The 25763-nt window shown below is 45.2% G+C and overlaps 1 protein-coding gene across 1 annotated transcript; it reads right to left on the minus strand.

Moving 5' to 3' along the window:
• Positions 1-4940: 4940 nt before the first annotated feature.
• LOC135011774 (putative uncharacterized protein DDB_G0290521) lies at positions 4941-25553 on the minus strand. Its single transcript, XM_063952485.1, has 4 exons — positions 25528-25553; positions 22905-23010; positions 6045-6894; positions 4941-5068 (listed from the first exon to the last, which is right to left on the minus strand). The coding sequence occupies exons 1-4, from the start codon at positions 25551-25553 to the stop codon at positions 4962-4964; spliced, it is 1089 nt and encodes a 362-aa protein (XP_063808555.1). The 3' UTR covers positions 4941-4961.
• Between the last annotated feature and the right edge of the window lie 210 nt (positions 25554-25763).

The following is a 25763-nucleotide window of genomic DNA, read 5'->3' on the forward strand; positions in this document are numbered from 1 at the left end:
GATACTTTGGCCTCTGAGGACCTGAAGTTTGGTCAATCAGATTTTAATTACCTACCGGTAAATCCTTTTCTCATAGTCCGTAGAGTATGCTTGGCGCCCGCCCAGCGCTTCGTGATCCTATAGTGGTTACTTAGTTCAGTTCTGCTTAGTTCTTGGTTCTCTCAAAGTTGTCCGTATCCTCAGGCACAGTTTCTAATCTGGTAGGAGGAGCATAGAGGGAGGAACCAGCACACACTCTCAAACTCTTAAAGTGCCAGTTGCTCCTAGTGGACCCGTCTATACCGTATGGTACTAATGTGGACCCCAGCATCCTTTACGGAATGCGAGAAAAGGATTTATCGGTAGGTAATTAAAATCCTATTTTTGCGGTCAGCAGTAGACCGCGAGGTTAAGTGGGGTCACTCTTGTGGTTGGCCCCACTTAACCTCGCGGTTTACCACAGATCGCAAAGTTCCCACCATTGGATACAATGGAGCGCCTATGCGCTACATTGTATCTACAGTACGCAGCCAGACTGACAGTTCAGGCGAGCACAACCAATCAGGAGAAGGCCATGACGTGGCGCTCCCTGATTGGCTGAAGGGACCCTCTTTGACAGGAGTCACTGGGGTCCCGCCAGTCGGGGAAAGGGGATCCATGTGTAAACATGGATCCCCTTTCAGTGCGTGGTCCAGGTAACCCATTTTTTAATTTTGCCAAGTACGTGGATTACAAACAGAAGAGGACCGATCTACACAGAATTTTTTGTGAGTATAATTTTTATTTACAGGTACCCCTGGATTCTACTGGAGAAGAGGACCAACTCTTCGTGTCAACATAGGTAAGTATGTATGAATGTAAGTGTGCATGTATGTAATAAAATTGTACTATCACGGTGTGTGTGTTTTGTTTTTATTTGTATTTGTTTTTTGGAGTAGAACTACAGGTACCAGCGGGCCCGTTTCCCCCCCGCATGCTGGTACTTGTGGTTCTCCAAGTACCAGCTTGCGGGGAAGGCTTGCTGGGACTTGTAGTTCTGCTACAAAAACAATATTCTTTTTTTTACACTATGGCTATCAGCCCCCCATCCGCCGCCCTTGGATGGGGGCAGCCTCGGGCTTCACCCCTGGCCCTTCACCCTCCGGCTCAAAGAGGCCGAGGCTGGTTATGCTTAGGAGGGGGAACCACGCACAATTTTTTTAATCAGTTTTTAACCCATTCTGCACTGCTCACAATGCACACAATGAAGCCCTGCATGGATCTCACAGATCCGGCCGGGATTCATTGTGTTTTGTCAGGCAGTGTTTTACTAATCCCTCCCGGAAAAACACTGCCTGACATTACGAATCACATCGACATCGGAAAACACGAATGTGGAAAACTCGGCAGCTTAGTAAATGACCGTATCAGGATTCAAAAAGTTGCAGTAAAATGCACCCGATACCATTCGAGATCAAACACCCTTAAAAACGGCAAAAACACGAATATTAGTAAATATACCCCCAAGTGTGAGTACCAGGAGGGGTGGGCTGTAGATGGAGAAGGACAATGGAGCCATCAGGACCTGGGGAAGGGGGAGATGGCTGCATCTCATCAGTAACACTAACATTACCTGCATCATTGATTAATTTAAGTGATGGGGTGGGCTTTTCTGTTGGAATTACTGTTCAGAGAAATAGAGGTGGTGGAACTAGTTCCTCCTACCATTATAGGTGGTGGAACTCAGTTCCACCTCGTTCCCACCCACTTTAACCTCTGATTGCGACTGTATCAGTGACGTGCAGTGAGGTGAGGCAGAGCCTTTCCTGTCATACTAACGTATACCCAAGAGTTTTGACTCTATAAAGTGTATGAAAAATACAAAGAATATAATAGAAATATCTTCTATACATTATTCTGATCATTTTTATAGTCAAAACTCGAGTAAAAAGTCTATGGCAGGTGAGGGCCTATCTTTTCCTCACTTCTCTGATTAAAACGCCCCAAATTTCCAGCAGAATATACTGCTGTACCTGTGTATAATGGCCGCATGAACCCTTTGGCTCATATATTGTATGTAAATCTGGCTCTGGTACTACCTAGTGCCTCTTCAGCCATTTACCTCACCGCACATTCCTGGACTGTATCAGTATACCAAATTATGGGGGTGATTCAAAGAAGATAGTAGCTGTGCGAAAAAACGCACATCTACGATCAGAATCAGAGGCATGCGGTGGGACGCCTAGCACAGGGTCCGCCCTGTATGCCATTCCCCCTCCCCCCTGCAGAGTTGCCAAAGCATTGCACGGCAGGGATGCTTTTGCACCCGGTGAGTAGCTCCCTGCCTACTCAGCCTAGCTGAGGAGACAGGTAGCTACCTGCCATGTTTTTTTGGTCGCAGTGGCTGCGTGTGACATCATGCAGCCGCCACGGCCAGACCCAGCAATGGTCCGGACATGCATGTGTTGTCCAGAGTCCAGACCTCACCCCCCAGTGGTGTTCAAACGCCGCTGGCACACCCCCTAACCACCTCTTCCTGTCAATCAGGCAGAGGCGATCACACCAGTGAGATGCTTCCGCATCTCACTGTGTGCGCATGTAGCACATGCGCACAAGACAATGGGCTTCAGGCTGCGATCGCTGCCATTGCAGCGATCAGGTCTGAATTAGGCCCTATGTTATAGTGTTTGGCTGGAAAACACTGTAGCATAACATTTTGTATACAGATACTGATGCGATTACACACAGAATATAGACATGCTGCATTTCATTTTAATCAGCATAAGATACTTGTATGTCCTGTAGGACTGGGGTTTATTTAGGGTGTTTGTTACTTTAAATATGGGACTTTTGGTGCCAATGGGTGACTTTCTCTGACTTCCTATACTAACAGATGCATTACGGTTGGTCTGAAAATATCGGACGTTTTCTAGTCTCAATTCCGCAACTACTCGGATCCGATATGCAGAAGCCAGAAAAAAGATGCACACCATTACACAGCATGAGTTCCAGGAAATAGACGCACATTTGTAATATTTGATGTGGTGCGATATTTTCCCAGGTGGCATTATTGGCTCCCATTTCATCCCGGCCTAGGTAAGGCAATCACAGATTGGGTTTGGATCACATGGGACCTGGCTAATAGGGGATTCCACCTGTTACTGACTCCACCCACTGTGCAGTGGGCGGGTATTTTGCTGCCATCACCAGGCTCCTACCACATAGCACCTGAAACCACGTTTTTGCTCAGGCTCCTACCACCGACACCAGAATACCGCTTGCTGCTGTGTATGCATAGACATGCTGCTGCCACACCTCCTGGTTGGTGTTGGCTGACCCCCACTTGTCACTGACCAGGCACCTGCATTGGTAGCTGGCAGAAGGCAAAACTTGGAGACACTGGGCTCACTCCGGGACAGGCGGAGAACGCATTCCTGGTAATTGCAAAATGAAGGAAGTTGTCTTGAGACAAGATGTTTATTTGCTCAAACTAAGTCTTAAATAAAAGTCACTCCCCTGTTGCCAGGGAGATGCAGCATATAAAGCATGTTTACAGCAGTTCAATCCCTCTTGATGGGTGTAGTATGGTATGCCGGCGGCCGGGCTCCCGGCGACCAGCATACCAGCGCTGGGAGCCCGACTACCGGCATACCGACAGCGTGGTGACCGCAAATGAGCCCCTTGCGGGCTCGCTGTGCTCGCCACGCTGCGCTGCCCACGCTGCGGGCAGGGTGGCGCGCTACGCGCGCCACGCTATTTATTCTCCCTCCAGGGGGGTCGTGGACCCCCACGAGGGAGAATATCTGTCGGTATGCCAGGTGTCGGGATTCCGGCGCTGGTATACTGTGCGCCGGGATCCCGACATTCGGCATACTGAAGACCACCCCTCTTGATGTCACACACACATGGTACACACTTTTAAAGGATGACAGGTCTCCTTTTATCACACTTCAATACACCTGTGGGCATCTCACTACTTTTCCAGGTGGCTACAGCATTAGCATGTCCACTGCATACAAATTTGCAGCTGCGAATGCATTAGTGTCCATCTCTGGGTGGAATTTAGTTGTTTGAAAAATCGGTTGGGTGTCTGTTTTTTCCTGTCTATTAGATAAGAAAAAACAGACACCCAAATGACTTTTCAAACAATTGACTACCCCCCTTTGAGTCAGGCCTTATGTCATTAACATTGTATTGGTCAGAAGTACTAAGCCATGGAGAGATATAGGCCCTCATTCCGAGTTGTTCGCTATTTTTTTCGTTCGCACAAGGTATGAGCAAAATTGCGAACATGTAGCAAAATAGCGAATATCCGTCCTCAACGTGCGTCTGCTATTTCGTACGCAGTATTACATAAAGTAGGCGTATGCCAAATTACATCGCACTAACGCGAACCCATCGCATTACCACCAGCCTCATCGTAAAAATCCTAACTTATCGTAGATTTACACATTCCTGTTAAAATTGCACACGCTTTAGCTAAAAAACGCACAGCAATGGGTTTTTTTTCCTTTAAAGTTAAATTACACCTTTCAGTTTAAACTCCACAAACCTTCCTCAATTACGAATCCAATTAGTGTAATGAATGATAATGGTCATGACCAATTAAGTCTTCAAAGAATACCTGCAGAACACTTTGTAGGCATAATTGGCCATCAACATTTTTTTGCTTTGATTTAAAAGAAATAGATGTAAATGTGCCTGGCCTAATGTTATTTTTTGTTTTGTTTTTTGGTGTAGAGGTGTATTGTGTGAATAAATGTGTTTACATGTTTTTCAAATCAATAAGCTCCTAACTGTCATAAATTATTTTGTTTTGGTGTAATTTAAAATACTAATCTTAAGTAAGATGTGTGAACTGTTTCACGTCACCAATTTCTGCACGCCAATCTGCTGTTCTTTTATAGCATTAATAAACACAACACCCGCATAACTTGAACAACATTTTTTTTTTTATCGAAAAATAACTTTTTTGGGATAAAACAAAAATGTAAAATAAATTTTTAGAAAAATGATTCTAACAATTCAAAATCGTCCAGCACGGCCCTCAAATTGTTTTGAATCCTGGCCACAATTCCTGGCAAAGTTGTGGGATCTCCAACTGCAACATCTGAAATGAAGAGGCAAAATAAACATTACAAACTTACTCACATTACCTATTATACAAGCAAGGCACAAAGCACACTTTAATGGCAAAGGGACTACATCATGGATGTTTGAATGTTAAAACAGTACCATACCAACACACAAGCATGCTCAGCAATGTTTGTTATTGTTAATTTACAAAATTCGAATGTGTACCACACCATGATGTACATTTACTAAGATGGGAGTTCTATTTAAAATGGAACGTTGCCCATAGCAACCAATCAGATTACGCATATCTTCTACAAGGTGCTCAATAAATGAGAAGTTGAATCTGATTGGTTGCTATGGGCAACATCCCATCTGGATTAAAACTCCCATTTTAGTAAATGTAACCCCATGCTGGGATTAATTCACATCTGGAGTGAAGCAGACTTGTATTTTTAGGTGTTTGCCCTGCATCATCACACTGCATATCAACATCTTCAGAAGGACCACATATCGTAGCATGCCCACACTCCATGAAAGCCTGCCTTACAACATAAGGTCAAACAGCTTTATAAATGTATAAATCCTAAATAGTAGGAGTGTAACTTTCACAACACAAATCACTGTGTCCTTAGCCTGCCTAACAAAGTGACTCCTGCGACTTTAATTTGAAAATCTTGCAATACCCATGCACAATTGTAAAAGTAAAACCACACAAAAAGTACCACTCAGGTCAAAATATTTTGCATATAATGTATCACATACAAACCCTGTTGAGCAGCCAAACCTGTCGACATAGTGATTGGCGACCCAGAGTGGCCATCCTCAACATTGCAGATGTAGACACTGTACATATAATGTTCCTTACACAAATGTAAATGCATCATCCATACCATGATGAAGAAGACAAGCATTTAACCTTGACAAAAGATTGGCCACAGTACAACACTGCATTTATTTGAATGTGTCGTTTTTGAACCAAAATTAAAATGAAGGAATGTGTGTGAACTTACTCTCCTCTGCCACTTGCCCACCTCCCTCAAGTGGCTCCGGGGCCTCTGCTGCCCATTCACATGGTGGCGAAGGTGGCTGGCTGGGGGATGGAGGCTGGATGGGTGAGGTTGGCTGGATGGGGGATGGGTGCTGGATGGGGGAAGGAAGGTCTAATTGTGTAAGCGTATGGAAGGGGGAGGTCCTTACAGAGGGGGTTTGTGAATGATAGGGTGGTGGAGTGTTTTTTTGGGACACAGAGGGGGAGGGGGGCAGAGAGGGGAATTGGGAAAGAGAGTGGGATTGGGAAAGAGAGTGGGATTGGACTGGAGAGGGGAATTGGGAAAGAGAGTGGGATTGGGCCGGAGAGGGGGATTGGGAAAGAGAGTGGGATTGGGCGGGAGAGGGGGATTGGGAAAGAGAGTGGGATTGGGCCGGAGAGGGAGATTGGGAAAGAGAGGGGGTGTGGGCCGGAGAGGGTGAGGTGGCTGGAGAGGGGGAGTGGGCTGGAGAGGGTGAGGTGGCTGGAGAGGGGGTGTGGGCCGGAGAGGGTGAGGTGGCTGGAGAGGGGGAGTGGGCTGGAGAGGGTGAGGTGGCTGGAGAGGGGGTGTGGGCCGGAGAGGGTGAGGTGGCTGGAGAGGGGGTGTGGGCCGGAGAGGGTGAGGTGGCTGGAGAGGGGGAGTGGGCTGGAGAGGGTGAGGTGGCTGGAGAGGGTGTGTGGGCCGGAGAGGGTGAGGTGGCTGGAGAGGGGGTGTGGGCCGGAGAGGGTGAGGTGGCTGGAGAGGGGGAGTGGGCGAGAAGGGGAGGGGGCCTGAGAAGGGGCCTGGTGTGGGCTCCCAGCAGCAGCAGCAGCAGCTTGCCGTTGTGTTCGCCCTAGAATGACATATGTAATATTTAGGTTTTAGCATATAAATTTTTTTAATATCAGCATATTCCTATTACTCTGTTCTGTCCTATGTTAAAGAGACAGGGGTAACATTAATAAGTTTGTAAAATGTTTAAACTGGTGATGTTGCCCATAGCAACCAATCAGATTATACGTAAACTTTATTAAGCTGCTTCTATCAGATAATATATAGAATCTGATTGTTTGATATAGCCAACATCACCAGTTCAAAAAACCACCCACATTATAAGAATAAACCCACTGAGCAAGCTATTGGGTTCAGTTGTCAGCCTGTGTAGCAATTATGCAAAACAGCATTCACTTTTGCAGAAGCACCTTGATACACAGTCAGTACTGCTTGCCCTACCCACACACACTGTCATGTGTATTCTACAATAGTTTATTGTAAGTGTGCTAATTTTCACACTCTCACTTAGTGAAAGTAGGCAAAGTTTATGGCAAAAATCTGTTATGTACTGTAATATTTTACTTACTGCGCCTACGTAGGTTACGGATTTGTTGGCGGAGCTCCGCCAACAGGTCCGGTGTACGCCTGCGGAGGTCGCTCCGCCGTCTCTCCAACTGTATGATGGTCCGCCTGCTGCGGACACGGGTCCTTAATAAGCGGCGTACCTCCGCGTAGGCGCTTTACCCTATTTGGGACAAAGGGCCCTGCGCGGCCTACGTGGCGGTCCATCATTGCCACCAGGACGCACAGCTCGCGGCGCGTGAATGCAGCTGCGCGCATCATGGCAATGGCGTTTTCCATATATGGGCTTATATTTATAGTTTGTGGTTGCATGTGATTGGTTGGAAATGTATGGTGTCATCTGTAATAAACTTTATTGATATGTGTACATTGATGTGCAGGACAGTTTGTTTAGTTCTCATGGGCGGTGCGCACCCGCGGACACACACACACATATCATTCCAATATGGCTTATAATCATAAACATATTAGTCTTCACATATATATAAAATAAAAACATTTTTGTTAAAAATAACCATTGGATACAACAATCTTACACAACATACATGAAAAGGAGAATATTACATAATAAAAATGTCCTGAAACAATATAAAATACTCTCAAAACTCACTCAGAAAAGTGCTCACTCAGAAATGTCCACCTTGCTTCAGTAATTTTCCGCATACACCCATGCACAGGCTGCATGCAGGGCGTTCATATAGCCAGTGCAGCAATTACTGGACCAATTAGCATAATATACACCTGCGCGGAATTCCGCACCGGAAAACGCAAGCAGCTATAAATAGCTGAACACTCGTGCATACACACATGCTACCAGCAACATGGCTACTCGTGAGCAGACGGCAGCAGAGATGGACGAGGCGCAGAAGCAGATGGCAGCTTTAGCACACAGAAGCTTAGCACTGCGGAGGCAGATGCTTGAGTTTGCCAATGCTGACTCTGAAATAGCAGGACCCAGTACTATACAAACTCCTTCTTCTGCTACCCAGGAGTTAGGAGTGAATCCCCTGCCAGGCATAGCTAGTGGGGAAACAGAGGGTGATTCTGGACTAGCAGCTCAAACACAAACTACACAAGCAGCTAGTGAAGAGGAATATGGTGATGAAGGTCAGGATGATAGCTCACAGGCTACTGCCAAAAAAAAGAAAAGACAGCCCGCCTTCACTAAGAGGGAGTTACGGATTTTGGTCACACAGGCCATGCAAAAAATACATTGAGGACCCAAAAACATGGGTGCTGCAACCAAAGACAGAATTTGGAGGGACATCACTAATTCTATTAATGAAGTCGGCTCAATAGTCCGCACCTCGCAGGAAGTTCGAAGACGGTAAGTGTATCTTGCCAGTCCATTTTCTGTGCCAAGTATTATTAAAAAGTAACTTAGATGTGATGTTGCCTATAGCAACCAAATGCATAGCATGTGTACTATATATTAAAGCATGTTTTCAAAATTTAACACTACCTTGCCCCTATTTTTCCCCACATATGTAGTTGGGCCGACTTCAAATCCCGCCTGAAGGGCAAGAGGTCTGCGGAGTGGAATGCCTCGAGGGCAACAGGGGGAGGACCAGCTGCCACTGTGGAATACACAGATCTGGAGGAGATAGCGATGGATTGTGTGAGCTACGAGGAGGGGGTTGGGGTGTCTTATATGGACACGGACCTGCCTGAAATACTCCATGTACATGACTTGCCAGGTAAGTTTATACACATATTTTTTAATTTTATAATTTTTTAGATACAAAAGTCTCAAATCGTTTTTATCTACTCTTTTTCCACTCATTCTTCTATTTGCTTTGCACATAACACAGCACAGGGGGGTGAGCAGGTAGAGTCACAGGAGGGTTATGTGGCTGAGGTGGAGGGACCTAGTGTGTCTGGCAGTGTGGGACCACAAATCCCACCCATCCAGATTCCAACTGCCCCCCCCCCCCCCCAACCCTCTGCTATCCCGGAAATCCTGACTGAAATAGCCAGGTATGGTGAGAGCCTGAATGCTTTTCAGGACAGGATGCTCCGAGAGGTATGCCAGATACCTGTCCAGCTCACTGAGCACAGAACCAGTGTGGAGCAAGGTGTAGTTCAACTCTGCCAAGGTCTGGCAGAGATCAGGCAGGGACAAGATCAACTCGCCTCCTCCTTCCATGAACTTGCCAATTCCATTTGGCAAGGGCTCCAGGACATCGCTGTCTCCCTTGCCCACAGTGGCAGAGAGCCAGCCACATCGGCTCCCTCCCCTCACCCTGCCCAGGAAGAACATCCCACTGGGCAGGGCACTCGATGGTCGCTCCGCAGACCAAGCCAAGAAGAACATGATCAGGCGGGGGAAAAAAAGAGAAAGTGATGTCTCTCCAGATGGGCAGCACCCATGTTTTACATGTTGCCTCGATGTATTTTTGTTATTTTGGCTTGTGTGGCCAGAATGCAGAACTCCCTCAAAGTGAAAGGTTTTCTTTAAATTGTAGCCTGTGAGTTATTTGTGCCTACACCTGAGCCATCTTCCTCTTCCTAGCGTGCTGTGTATGTTTGTGTTTGTGTGTTTTTCCGGAATCTACCTCAGTTCCCCTAAAAGTTTAGTCTGGCTGGGGGTTCACTTACTTAATTGAAAACATCATATTTTGTCAGAAGAAGGGGTTACCATAGTACTGGGTTCTGCTATGTGCATTTGCCCAATGCCATCTGCTTGCTGCTATGTCCATCTCTGTATGTGATGCTCATTTGTAGCCATGTTGTGTTGTTGATTTTTAATTGTTTTTGAAGTAAAAAAAAATTACTTTACAATTGTTTGTGTGTTTTATTAAAGGTTATGCACTCATGAAAACTGTGCCCTGTAAACTTGAACATGGCATATTGACATTTGTGGAACAAGGGAACAATCAGAATATTAAGACAAACATTGCATAGTGTAATTTTAAATCTGTATGCCTTGCACAACACTTAATTTACCATATAAAACAAAAAACAAAAAACTTGGGTTACTAGGGGCAACATGCCATAGTATTAGATATGGACACATATCCCCCCCCCAAAAAAAACAGATTAAGTCACATTAAATGTAGGCTGCATTATGGTGCTCATGTTATTTGGTATGTACAAAGGAATATGTCTATGTTGAGAAGATTTAGCTGATGTAGTTTATAAGTTTGTTTAGTCACATTTGAGATTATTCAACAAATAATTAAAACATGCATTTAACATCAGTTCATTTTTATTTGTACAAAAAATACAGTGCATTATTTGTGAGTGTGCCAGATTTGTTTGTGCTAACAATACAAATATGAAGTGGCCATATAATTGCTGTTTGTATTATTTTGTAAGAGCAGTGTTTTGCGATAAATGCTCAACAGGTTAATTCAAATGCTAATTAATTGCTAATTAGAGCAGACACACACTTGTAACAGTACTTCGCAAGTGCTGAGTAGCTGCAGACTCACTCTTCGGCTGCGTCAAGATAGCGAACATTTGTTATGTACTTTTAACATAGGATACGCATTTTTGCCAAAAACACGCCTACTGCTGGATGCATACTCCCACACTAGCCGCCCACTTTAACGCCCATTTCGTAGAATTGCGAAGCCGTGCCTCTGCCACGCCTCCGTCACTCCCCGTTTTCGTTTGTGTATTACGAGCAGCTTTTCTTATAGTAATTCTGCACAAGTGTCGTATCGCTATCTTTGCGCATGCGTATTTCTGCTTTTGCGCTTGCGCAGTTTGAGGTTTTCTTGCCGTTTGCGATGCGATGATCCGCTGCGAACAACTCGGAATGAGGGCCATAGGGCCTAATTCAGATCTGATCGCTGCAGCAAATTTATTGGCTAATGGGCAAAACCATGTGCACTGCAGATGGGGCCTATATAACATGTGCAGAGAATGTTAGATTTGGGTGGGGTGTGTTCAAACTGAAATCTAAATTGCAATGTAAAAATAAAGCAGCCAGTATTTTCCCTGCACAGAAACAAAATAACCCACCCAAATCTAACTCTCTCTGCACCTGTTACATCTGCCCCACCTGCAGTGCACATAGTTTTACCCATTAGCTAACAAATTTGCTGCTGCGATCAGATCTTAATTAGGCCCATAAAGTGGAGAGAGAGAAACTGGCAACCAATTAACTCCTAACTGACATTTTTCAAACACAACCTGTAACATGGCAGTTAGAAGCTGTTGGCTGGTACTTTATCTCTCTGCAAAGCTTAGTACATCTACCCATAGGAAAGATTCAGGGGTGGGGGTAGGAACCAAGGAACGTGCACCCCTCTCATTTAGGAGCTTTTTTTGTTTTATTTTTAATTGTGCACTGCACATTGCACGAACACACTAGCCACCAGGATGAGGCTGTATTCTGATTTGTGGGCTGGGCTTGATCCGGCTTTGCCTGTCACCCTCTCCCTAGCTGTCTGCAGTAGTCCGCTAGGGTAGAGGGGGATCCATGGAGCAAGGAGACAGATGATGCGGGTGGGAGTGGGGGTCAGAGCCGAAGCCGCCAAGGCCGCTGCCGGGTGTTACATCACCAGCAGAGTGATGGAGCAAGACGGACCTGCCACCTGCTGACAGATACGTGCAGAGGTTGCAGTGCAGAGATGGTGGAGCTGGGGACTGAAGATACCAGACGGTGCGGGTGCAGGAACACTGGGGATGGGCCACTCAAGAGGCTGCTGTGTGATTGTGCGTTGCTGCAGCATGTGTGCAGGGTAAGGCAGAAATTAAACAGCAGCACCTATGTACTCCCTACACAGTGTTTGCCTAGCTCATTGTCCCCACCACTACTCACTCCCCATCCCAGTGTCTCCCATCACGCCAACCCAGTGTCTCCCGCCTTCCCTCCCCAACCAGCAAACTGTGCCCATCTCACTGCCCTCCCACTCAGAACCCCCCAGCCAGTCCATGTGACACTGATCCCCCCTCATTCAGCCCAGCGTTTACCCCCTCGCACCCCTACCTCACTACCCCTTTCCCATCCTGACCAGTGCCTCCCCATAGTGACCCCTCCCCATCCAGCCCAGTGTCCCCCATCATCACACTGACTCCCTCATGCCACTGTCCTGGCAGGAGCATATCGATAAATTGACCTGAAAGGTCATTAATTGCCTATTACTGTGATATGCAGTGATAAAGAATAATCATTTTGCCACCAATGATAAATGGGTCCCTGTTTCTGTATGCCCTTGAAAAATGGAAAAAATATTTTTTATGGGTAATTTGTTTAAGAGATCTGAACATGATGTAAGAGTGATCTCATTTATTTTATTAACCCTTGAATAAAATAAAAAATATTTTTTCAATAAATTTTCTTTTCATATTTTCACCCTTGTGTGATTTACAATGGATTTGTTAAAACTTCCTATTGATAGGTAATATTGTATTTCTAAAAATGTATTTCATGTATTTAAAAACGGTCACTGGTGATACACAGTTACTGTTGATGTCTACAGACCCTCTGTAGATTTTCTGTCTTGTATGTCTTATTGTTAATAATATCTTAAAAACCTCATAGAATAAAAGTTAAGTTTTAAATTTTCATATAACACATATACACAATAAAAGAGTGCGCCATACAGTAAGACTTCTTTAGAGGATGGCCCACTAGTGGCTTTTCTCTATATTTTCTTCTAAGTTACTGTATCATGCTTACTGGCGCACCTCCAGCTCATCATATAGGAGTTTGGGTCGTTAGACCGATTTAAATTTATCTTTCATAAGGCTGGTTCAAATGTTTCATTATTTACATAAGCTTGTACATAGCCCTTTAGACTAAATGTCTTCTTTTGATAACATTATTGTGCATGCACTAGCAGTATTAACGCTCTCTCTCTCTCTATATATACATATATATATATATATATATATATATAAAGTAGAGTGACCAGATTATCCCTTTTTTCCTGGAATGCAAAAGGGGCCAGGCCCAGCACTCTCTAATGGTTAGCCAAGCCTCTGTGGTGGCTGGCCACATCCCCTGTGAGGGCTGGCAGCACCCCTAAGCATGGTTCCCTACCATTGCATTCCCCTGTTTGGCCCTTCACGCTGCAGTCCGACACTACCTGTTCTATTAACTTGCCAATACAAAAGTGTCTAAGCAAAAAGTTGATTTTATTCTATGTATGTACAGTACATTTGTCATTTTTGTATTACATAAAAGCATAATTAGGGGTAAATTTACTAAGACGGGAGTTCTATTTAAGATGGGATGTTGCCCATAGCAACCAATCAGATTCTGCTTCTCATTTATCTAGCACCTTCTAGAATATAATACCTGGAATCTGATTGGTTGCTATGGGCAACATTCCATCTTAAATAGAACTCCCATCTTAGTAAATTTACCCCTAAGTCTCATTTTAAATTTATCTTCGTTCTTGCTTTTACTGTGCTGCTTTTTCCGAGAATAAATAAATATGCCACATTTCACCTCGGCTTTGGTAACAACAAAATTCTTTGCAAGAGAGTTGCTGATAAGTTAAATCAGCGTTTCTGATGTGTGAGTCAGTGATGAGCTGTACCTGAACTCTGTTCCTTTGTTTAATGACATATACAGGCTGAGCATCCCATATCCATATATTCCGAAATACGGAATTTTTTGAGTGAGATAGTAAAACCTTTGTTTTCTGATGGCTCAATGTCCACAAACTTTGTTTAACACGCAAAGTTATTAAAAATATTGGCTAAAATTACCTTCAGGCTGTGTATATAAGGTGTATATGAAACATAAATACATTCTGTGCTTAGACTTAGGTCCCATCACCATGATATCTCATTATGGTATGCAATTATTCCAAAATACTGAAAAATCAGATATCCAAAATACTTCTGGCCCCACTCCCAAGCATTTTGGATAAGGGATACTCAACCTGTACTTGCTGCCCAGTTACTTAGATTAGGGGTAGATTTACTAAATCTTCTAAAAATGAAAAGTGGTGTTATTGCCCATAGCAAACAAAAATCTTTTCTTTAAATTGTCATTTTTTTCCTGCAGTGACAGAGGACTTATTCACTACTACTGTATATAAGAAACATTGTTTCATTACACTATTAATAATTCTTCCTTCACTTATCTGATACAGTTATATTTAGAATGAAACATCTGCTATCTGAAGGCTGGCCATATTTTAATTGTAATATGCATACAGTGAATAATGTTATTTGTTATAATATCCATTGTAAATCCTATGATTTGCTCATATTGTCACCTTAGAACAAACCATTACAGTTAAAATTATTACTGCGTACAAATGCCATACACTGACAACATATAACAGTATTTTACATATGTCTTATCATATTTATTAGTGCCGATTATTTTCCTGAATTTCTGTATACCAGACATTCCCACCATGGCCCTAACTGTGTGGAGTTTGTATATTCTCCCTATGTTTGCGTCAGTTTCCTCCAGGTACTCTGGTTTCCTCCCACAATCTAAAAATATACTGGTAGATTAACTGGATTTCAACAAAATTTACCCCAGTGTGCGCATGTATATGTGGTAGGGAATATTGGGGGTCATTCCGAGTTGATCGCTAGCTGCTTTCGGTCGCAGCGTGGCCATTAGTTGAAAAAGCGGCACTTCTGCGCATGAATACGGGCCGCAGTATGCACGCGCAAAGTACTTTCACACAAAACTATGCAGTTTTACACAAGGGCGAGCGACGCTTTTCTGTCGCTGTGTTGATCGGTAAGTGATGACAGGAAGTGGGTGTTTCTGGGTGGTAATTGACCGTTTTCCGGGAGTGTGCAAAAAACCGCAGGCGTGACAGGTGAAAACGCAGGCGTGCCTGGGGAAACGGAGGAGTGGCTGGCCGAACGCAGGGCGTGTTTGTGACCTCAAAGCAGGAACTAAACTGACTGAACTGATTGCAAGGTAGGAGTAGGTCTGGAGCTGCTCAGAAACTGCATGAAAATTTTTACGAGCAGTTCTGCTAACCTTTCGTTTGCACTTCTGCTAAGCTAAGATACACTCCCAGAGGGCGGCAGCCTAGCGTTTGCACTGCTGCTAAAAGCAGCTAGCGAGCGATCAACTCGGAATGAGGGCCATAGATTGTAACCTCCACTGGGGCAGGGATGATGTGACTGGCCAGCTATTCTCTGTAAAGCGCTGCGGAATGTGTGTGCGATATTGCACATTGGGGGTCATTCCGAGTTGATCATAGCTGTGCTAAATTTAGCACAGCTACGATCATCTTCCCTGACATGCGGGGGGGGGGGGGGGGAGGGGGACGCCCAGCACAGGGCTAGCCCACCCCACATGTCAGTGCCGCCCCCCCCCCCCCCCCCGCACAAATACAAAAGCATTGCACAGTGGCGATGCTTTTGTATTTCTGGAGTAACTCCCGGCCAGCGCAGCTCCAACGGCTGGCCAGGAGTTGTTCGTTGCTGCCGCCGTGGCCCGCCCCCCCCAACGGTCCAGCGATGGCCGCCCCGCGCACACTAAATGGCGGCATAACACCGCTGTCCAGGCCCTCCCGCCCAGCGACCGCCTCTGTCTCAGAGGCGATCGCTAGGCAACGATGACTGCCATGCGCCGAATGCGCAGTTCCGACCCGATCTCTGCACTGCGACAAACTGCAGCGAGCGATCGGGTCAGAATGACCCCCATTGTTCTTTGTCATCAGGCATTAGCATACAGAGCCATAACTAGACATTTTGGTGCAATGTGCCAGAAAGAGAATTGGTGGCCCCTCCCTCATAATATTCATAATAGGGACCAAGCACACTGAAGATGCGCCATAAATATAGGGGTGTGGCTTCATGGGAAGGGGCGTGGCTTCATTGAGAAGGTGCCTTGCCACAGTATAGTACCAATTCACATTACACTGCACAGTACTACCCCTTATACACATTGGGGGTAATTCCAAGTTGATAGCAGCAGGAAATTTTTTAGCAGTTGGGCAAAACCATGTGCACTGCAGGTGTGGAAGATATAACATTTGCAGAGAGAGTTAGATTTGGGTGGGTTATTTTATTTCTATGCAGGGTAAATACTGGCTGCTTTATTTTTACACTGCAAATTAGATTGCAGATTGAACACACCCCATCCAAATCTAACTCTCTCTGCACGTTATATCTGCCTCCCCTGCAGTGCACATGGGGGGTCATTCCGAGTTGTTCGCTCGTTATTTTTTTCTCGCAACGGAGCGATCAGTCGCGAATGCGCATGCGCAATGTCCGCAGTGCGACTGCGCCAAGTAAATTTGCTATGCAGTTAGGAATTTTACTCACGGTTTTTTCTTCGTTCTGGTGATCGTAATGTGATTGACAGGAAGTGGGTGTTTCTGGGCGGAAACTGGCCGTTTTATGGGTGTGTGCGAAAAAACGCTACCGTTTCTGGGAAAAACGCGGGAGTGGCTGGAGAAACGGAGGAGTGTCTGGGCGAACGCTGGGTGTGTTTGTGACGTCAAACCAGGAACGACAAGCACTGAACTGATCGCAGATGCCGAGTAAGTTTGAAGCTACTCAGAAACTGCTAAGAGGTGTGTAATCGCAATTTTGAGAATCTTTCGTTCGCAATTTTAAGAAGCTAAGATTCACTCCCAGTAGGCGGCGGCTTAGCGTGTGCAAAGCTGCTAAAAGCAGCTTGCGAGCGAACAACTCGGAATGACCCCTATGGTTTTGCCCAATTGCTAACAGAATTCCTGCTGCGATCAACTTGGCATTACCCCCATTATGCCAGGTGGAGTGTCCTTATACACATTATGCCAGATAGATACACATGACAGGTAAATGCCCTTTTTTGCACATCGCACACAATCCTGATTTAAACTCATCACTAATTGTGAATCTACCATAGATATACATACATCTAGTGTACAGTAAGGTAGTGTGTGCAAACTCTGTTATTGTGAGGCGTATAGAGTGCAGGGCCTAGGTACTTTTCAGGGAATGCGGCCTAATCACAGGAGGCATTGCCATGCACCCTTAATAAAAATACAGTAAAAAATGGTATTTTAAGCGACTCCCTGGCCACACTGCAGCCCAGCACATAGCAGCATGTGCGCATGTGCTGGGCTGAGGAGAAGAGCTGCAGCTTCTGCCCCTCCATCAGACCTGGGCCTGGGTAATTAGTACCCTCCCCCCTCTCTCGACACCACTGGATCTACTATGAAACTGATGAAACTTAAGTTTCAGGGCCCCTAATCCCAGAGGGGCTCATTTTCACCTATTGTTTTCATGCACTGTGTGGTTCTATCATGTCACCAATAAAACCATTATAAACCAGGCTTCTAGTACAGCATAGCTGCTATTACAGCTTGGATGCGCATCGCTTAGTACAGCGGAAGTTGCTGGGAGTTGTAGTCTAGATCTGTGGTTAGTGCTCTGTAATTAGTGTGAAACATATATTCATTTTAAACTACAGTTCTTGACAGCCTGCAAAACTTCTTTTTGACATTCCCAGGAATGGCGGAGCCTGAGAGGGCCTATCCTAGGAAGAAGGCTGGGCGCAATGAAAGGTGAGGAGCCAGTGGCGTAACTAGAAATTTTTCTCCCCCTAGCCAAAAAATTCTCTGGCGTTCCCCCTCACCCCCCCCCCCCCCCCATAACTGGCACTAGTAAAGCGATGAACCTATTATGCCACACACTGCAATGCCCCTGAGACATTATACCACATACCACAATGCCCGTGATATAGTATGCCACACACCGTAATGCCTGACACATTATGACACACACCGCAATGTCCGTGATACATTATGCCACACACTGCAATGACCCTGAGACATTATACCACATACCACAATGTGCCCGTCATATAGTATACCACACACCGTAATGCCTGTGACACATACCGCAATGCCCGTTATACCCTATGCCACACACCGCAATGCCCGCTATACTTTATGCCACACTGCAATGCCCCTGAGACATTATACCACATACCACAATGCCCGTGATATAGTATGACACACACCGTAATGCCTGTGACACATTATGACACACACTGCAATGTCCGTGATACATTATGCCACACACCGCAATGCCCATTACACATTAAGTCCTACAGTAAGGCTTCTAATTACTTTTAAATTACCTGCTCGTTGCCAGGGGTTTCATGCTCTTGGTTCCATGCACGGTGCCAGGGGTTTTCATGCTCAGGGTGTCATGCTAGTTGCCAGGGGTTTCATGCACTGGGTGTCATGCTCGTTGCCAGGGGTTTCATGCACTGGGTGTCATCCTCGTTGCTAGGGGGTAATGCTTGTTGCTAGTGCTGTGCTCCCAGTGCCACATATGCCCCCAGTGCCAGATATTCCCCCACAGTGCCAGGTACACACATGCCCCCAATGCCAAATATGCCCACCTCCCCAGTGCTAGGTACACATATACCCCCCAGTGCCAAATATGCTCCCCCAGTGCCACATATGCCCCCCTCCCCCGAGTGCCAAATATGCTTCCTCTCCCCCAGTGCCAGGTACAACTCTCCCCCGCTGTTTTGTAAAGGAGGTACAAGGAGGGCACAGCGCGCGCCTCCCCTGTGTCCCTCCTGCGTCTCTCGCGTGTCTGTTAAATGAAGTGCCGGTTCGTGAGCCAATCAGAGCTCACGAATGGGCACTTCATTTAATAGACACGCTGGAGACGCAGGAGGGACACAGGAGAGGCGCGCGCTGTGCCCTCCGTGTCCCTCCTTCACAGCAGAGATCAGTGGCGGCTAGTGCGCCCCGCAGCCCTGCGCTCCCTCATCTAATTAGGTTATTTTTCTAGTGCTGAGCAGTGTGTGCTGTCAGGTTTTTATCGAAGGGGGGAGGAGGTAGAGAGTGCTGTGAGGTAATTAATGAAGTGGGGGTTCTGATAGGTGAATATTGTTGTCTGCCATTTGGGCCTCAAGGTCCTTTTAAGGGCAGCAAGGCCCTTTGGACCTTGTTGGATGTTGCCCTATTAACATAACAATTCAAGCTTCAGGGCCATAAAATGTAGGTCCACCACTGAACGTGTCATTTACTGGTGTAATATTCAGTGTACTTGAGGTCAGTTTATGGTGTAGTGTGTGTAGGTTCAATTTGTAATAAAATGTAGTGTGCTTAGGCATACCTCCCAATATGACCCTCTCCAGGAGAGACAGAATGCTCTGTTTCTGGATTTTCCTCTTAATTTATGATTGCCATCACCTGTGCTGAAACACCTTTCTTATCCATCAATCTGTTCAATACAAGTGCCAGCAATAATTTTATTTATATAGCGCTTTTTCTCCAATAGGACTCAAGGTGCTTAACAGATACATAGCATAATATAGTACAGAAAATAATGAAGTACAGAACAGCTTTTCATAAAATACAGAAGCATGAAGATACTAAAGGGCAGGGCTTAAAGTGGTCCTGGAGAGGTGGCGGAACTCATTTGCCCGGATACCTGCCCCCCCCCACCCCACATTAAGCGGAGCCAAAGACAGTGCTAGTGTTTTCGGCACCCACCTGCAAACTGTAAATTACAGTAGTGCCCTACTTCCCAAACTTTATAAAGGGACATTGATCTCACAAAGAAGCAGCATGGTCACATAATAGTACCCCCAATTCAAATTACACCACACAGTGGCACAATCTTATCCACATTACACCGCATATAGTGCCCCTGATTCATATTACACCACATAGTAATACCCCCTATTCAGGTTACGTCACTTAGTAGTGCCCTTTATTCACAATGAACTACACAATGGTACCCTTTATTCATGTTATGCCACACAGTTGTACCCCTTATACACAATTCCCACAGTAGTAGTGCTCTTTACACATAATGCCCACAGTTGTAGTGCCCCTTACACATAATGCCCACATTATTAGTGCCCCTTACACATAATGACCACAGTAGTGCCACTTATATACATATTGCCAACAGTAGTGCCCCTTATACACATCTCTGCCTGTCACTCCAGCAGCTCACCGCCTGTGTCCCTCCAGCAGCTACCCCACCTCTCTTTTCCATCCAACACCCTCTCATCTTGTCTTCAAGATGCACAGAGCCTGCTCCTCTTTGTGGCTCCTCTTCACTTCAGCAGCAGTGACAGCATGACATAACATACACGTACTGGAAAATGAAGCCACTTGGACCTGAGGAGGGGATGAATGCTGTCCAACAGACACAGTGTGTGTGAGTACCAGGAGCGGTGGGCTGTAAATTAAGGAAGACCATGGAGCTACCAGGACCTGAGGAAGAAGGAGGTGGCTGCAGCTCATCAGTAACACTAGCGCCGCCTGCATCATCTATTGATGCAAGTGATGGGGCAGGTTTTTCTGTTGGAATTACTGTGCAGGGCAATGGAGGTGGTGGAACTAGTTCCCCCATATTTACAGGTGGTGGAACTCAGTTCCACCTCGCCCCCCCCCCCAACTTTAACCTCTGCTAAAGGGACATTATGGAAATGTTTGAGTAAACAGGAATGTCTTGAGTCTACTTTTGAAGGATTCTATAGTTGGGCCCTCTCGCACTGTGTGGGGAAGTGAGTTCAATAAAGTCGGAGCCACAATAACTAAAAGCTCAACCCCCAGATGAATTACGGGAGATTCTAGGTACTGCTAAAAGTCCTTCATCTACAGATCGCAGTAATCGAGTGGGGCAGTATGGGATCAGAAGCTGCTTCAGGTACCTTGGGCCTTGGTCATGTAATGCCTTGAAATTCAGTAAGTCATCTTACAGGCAGCCAGTGAAGGGAGTAGAGGATGGGTGTTATGTGGCTAGAACGGGGCTGGTTGGTTAACAGCCTGGCAGCTGTATTTTGCACCAGCTGTAAGCAGTGCAATTTTTTGCTGGGAGACCAAAGTAGAGATTACAGTAGTCTAATTGAGATGATACAAATGCATGTATGACTTTTGGCAGATCATCTGAGGGAATTACTGTAAGTGTTTGATTCTGGCTATGTTCCTTAGGTGAAAGAATGAGGATTTGATTGTGGCTGATATCCGATGTTTAAGTGTCAAGCCACCATCCAGGACAATGCCAAGATTCCACACACGATCAGTGGTTTGTAATTCTAAATCCCCGAGTGTAAGTCCAGTTGGTTGGCTATGCTGCAGTCTTGTCCTTTGATGTTGCAGTCCTATCATAACCTCTGTTTTATCTGGGTTCAGTCGCAGCCAACTGGCGCTCATCCACTTCTGGAGCTCAGCTAGACAGCCATTTAGGGTTGCTATTGGGTTATCAGTGCCCATAGCAAAGGACAAGTACAGTTGTGTATCATCTGCATAGCAGTGGTAGACCAGGCCATGGCGCCTGATTATTTCACCCAGCGGGAGCATGTATACTGCAAAAAGCATGGGGGATAGTATAGAACCTTGTGGGACACCACATGGCAATGGCACTGATGGTGATGAGTATACTCCAGACGATACGCTCTGTGACCTGCCTGTGAGAATCGATTTGAACCAGCTAAGGACTGTGCCATCCAGTCCACAAAAATGTATCAGTTGCTCATTCAGAAGCCCATGGTCCACGGTATCAAATGATGCAGTGAGATCCAGAAGGATTAATATTGAACAGTCACCTCTGTCTCTTGCCATCAGAAGATCATTTTACACACACCAGGGCTGTTTCAGTGCTACGTCTACTCCTGAATCCTGATTGGAATGGATCATAAATATTATGGGTTGTCAGGCGGGTTTACAATTGATATGCAACCACTTTCTCAATTACCTTTCCTAAGAAAAGAAGGTTTGATACCGGTCTGTAGTTGGTCATGCAGTCGGGATCTAAATTAGGTTTTTTAAGACATAAAATGGGAAGTCCAGGAGCAGAGAATTTTGTCCCTCTCGGAGAGGGTCATGTTTGGAGCCTCCCAATGGGAGGTATGCTTAGGGGCAGTCTATGGTGTATTGTGAGTAGTGTCTGACTCTGTATGTGAGCAGTTTCCCTCCCCAAAAGCAGGCAGAGGAGTATATTCAATTGATGCATATGCACTGTTTGAGCAACTGAGACTTCCGATGGAAAGGATCTGACATCTGAGTATTCAATGAGCGGCCAAATCTGACAGAATTTGGCCGCTCACGACAATGCCAATCCGACTTTTATTAAAGCTGGATTGACATGGGGGGCAATTCCAAGTTGATCGCAGCAGGAATTTTGTTAGCAGTTGGGCAAAACCATGTGCACTGCAGGGGAGGCAGATATAACATGTGCAGAGAGAGTTAGATTTGGGTGGGTTATTTTGTTTCTGTGCAGGGTAAATACTGGCTGCTTTATTTTTACACTGCAATTTAGATTGCAGATTGAACACACCACACCCAAATCTAACTCTCTCTGCACATGTTATATCTGCCTCCCCTGCAGTGCACATGGTTTTGCCCAACTGCTAACAAAATTCCTGCTGCGATCAACTTGGAATTACCCCCTGATTTGGCAGCAGCTTCCGATAAAACACGCATTTTTCGACAAGTCGGAATTCCTGTCTTGTCAGAAAATCTGAGAGGGCATCAAACAGGTCGGAACCGCTTCCGAACTAAAAAGGTCGGAAACTGCCGTCTTTCCGACAAGACGGCAGTTTCCGACAAGAATTGAATACACCCCTTAGACTTCATAATGTTGTCAGACACTCACCAAAGTGCTACTTTTTTTCTCATAGCATTGCACCTGCCTGTCCACAACCTGGACATTCAAACACTCTGCAGCCCATGCTCCATATTCATGAAACAGACAAAAGAGGCTGCATCCAGAAGAGGGATTACACAGGGAGCGGGAACTAATTCCCAATCTGCCAGCTGGCTATTAAAAGTAGCAGGGGGTATGTAGGTGGAGATGCGCAAGTATGAGTGTTAGAATACATGCATGCGAACAGGTGCACAGTGCTCTTTACCCCCTGTACACACATGGCTGCACAGACCTGGTGGGGAGAGAGGGGGCAGAGTCTTGTTGCCTCCCGTAGCCAGTCATATACTCACAGAGGGTGGCTGCCGGCAAACCCTTGATCGGTAAAATTGTACCAGTGGGTGGATGCAGACAGTGCGCCCATATGGCCAATGCACCTTGCTATGCTCACCATCCGCACCACCCCAATTACGGCCCTGCCTACATACAGTGACCTTTATTTAATTTATGAAAAACCTGCATATGCACTGTTTGAGCAACTGAGACTTCATTAACGGTAGTACCAGGTTGTTTGATTAATGTTGTATTACCTGTATACTTGATTATATGGAATTTTAAGACATCCCTGTATGAGCATTTTTTCAGCAATTGAGACCTAAATAATGGCCCTATTAAATGATACACCTTATAGTTAGTGGACTAATCTCTAAAGTGATCAAAATACTACATCATTGTTTGTTTGTGATTTTTATATATATATACACACATATATATATATATATATATATATATATATATATAAAAAAAACACAAAAGTATCTTTATCTTGCGCCAACTCAGGAGCGACACACTGGGAGAGATCTTTGTTGGGAGACCTCAAAAACATACAAAGAAAAACACAGATTCCCAAGTGCGCTAATAATGAAGTGTGATTACACAGTTCTTCCAGCGTTTATTTCGTCGGAAAATGTGGACTGGAGGATGTTAAGATCTGGGGACCTGGAACAGACACCCCTCACCAAAAAGTCACCCAAACAAGAGGCCAACAGGCCAATTAATAAAAAGTTATTTTAATAACATATGATAAAACATATGAATTTTGATACACAGTTCAAAATATAAAATTATATCCATAAAATACAGCCACAACCAACATGTTTGTAAGATGGAATTCTGGATACTCCCTCACCTTTTTCAAGGTGCGAGCTCGAAGGGAGTATCTTCACAAACTAGGGTGCAATTTTTTGACTGACAAACCCAACGCGTTTCGTCTTATCGACTTCATCAGGGGTAACTTGTTTGGGGTAAAAATGATGTTCTATTTCAGAAAAACTGCTATTGTGAGATAGAAATATATATATGTATATATGTGGTATGTAGAAAAATATATATGTACCTACCGCATATAGGGAAAAAGGCTAATTCGCTCTTGATAAGTTTATATGGCAGATCGTAACCTGAAATATGAATAACACATTCTAAGATGTGTTTATTTGATGGAACTACTGGAACATTATTATTATCTACTTTAGTATTATAGATAATAATTAAACATACCTATATCTAAAAAGGAATACCATTCTAGCTCCAGTTAGGAGCCCGAATATAGGAGCATATATATTTTTCTACATACCACATATATACATATATATATATATTTCTATCTCACAATAGCAGTTTTTCTTAAATAGAACATAATTTTTTCCCCAAACAAGTTACCCCATCTTACAAACATGTTGGTTGTGGCTGTATTTTATGGATATAATTTTATATTTTGAACTGTGTATCAAAATTCATATGTTTTATCATATGTTATTAAAATAACTTTTTATTAATTGGCCTGTTGGCCTCTTGTTTGGGTGACTTTTTGGTGAGGGGTGTCTGTTACAGGTCCCCAGATCTTAACATCCTCCAGTCCACATTTTCCGACGAAATAAACGCTGGAAGAACTGTGTAATCACACTTCATTATTAGCGCACTTGGGAATCTGTGTTTTTCTTTATATATATATATATATATATATATATACAGGACTAGTTCTAGATGTAGGGGTGATCATGCTCCATTTGAAACCCCCCTCCCATCAGTCATTGCACCCCACAAACATGGAGCTTCTTACCTTAGCAGGTACTGCTGGTAAGGCGTCCTCTGCTCCTCAGGGGCTTCCTGGCAACTTTTAGCCTGGGGGATAATTACAATCAAGTGCCCCCAGCCTTTCTACCAGCCCTCCCTGCATATCTCTCTGATTGCACCCTCCATAGCTGTGACATCAAGTCCTCCCTGCATATATCCGATTACCTCCTCCATAGCTGTCTCTAGTTATCTCTTCCATAGCTCTCTCTCACTGTCAGTTCCCTCCATATAACACTGAGCCCCTTGCAGCACACACCGACCTCACAGCTCACTCACTGCTCCCACAGCACACTTACCTCTTCACTGTCCACTGCAGAGCACTCATTGACACCCTGAACCACCCACAGCACTCACTGCCCCTTTCACTGTCCACCTCAATAATTACCTCACAGCAACCCACTCCCCCTGCCCCTTTAATGTCCACCTCACAGCAATCCCCTCTTCAATGTCTACCTCACAACACCCCCCCTACACATTTACCCAGCAGCACCAGCGAACTTACCTAGTTACTTTGGTCTGGTCTGCCATTCTTGAGTGGCTGTTTTTCTAGCTGTCTCTTCTTACCCCCTTACAGTCACATCCATACCCGGCTGCACAGGGAGGTCGCGCCCCCCTCTCCTACCCCACTGGCTCTGCCAGGTCGCACTCAGCTGCGACTCCCCCTCTCCCCTGCCAGGGCTGCCACGTCGCACTCACCCGCTGTCCTCTCACCCTCCCCAAGACCTTACCGCCGTGGGT

Source organism: Pseudophryne corroboree, chromosome 2 (genome assembly GCF_028390025.1).
Source record: "Pseudophryne corroboree isolate aPseCor3 chromosome 2, aPseCor3.hap2, whole genome shotgun sequence".
Classification (NCBI taxonomy): domain Eukaryota; kingdom Metazoa; phylum Chordata; class Amphibia; order Anura; family Myobatrachidae; genus Pseudophryne; species Pseudophryne corroboree.

What these genes read in the sequence shown, in the direction of transcription:
- LOC135011774 (XM_063952485.1), bottom strand. Translation starts at nt 25,553, where the DNA reads ATGGCAGACCAGACCAAAGTAACTAG. An exon ending in GACCAGACCAAAGTAACTAG is followed by an intron (nt 23,011 to 25,527) that starts GTAAGTTCGCTG and finishes TTCTGGATGCAG; the next exon opens with CCTCTTTTGTCTGTTTCATG. An exon ending in AGAAAAAAAGTAGCACTTTG is followed by an intron (nt 6,895 to 22,904) that starts GTGAGTGTCTGA and finishes ATGTCATTCTAG; the next exon opens with GGCGAACACAACGGCAAGCT.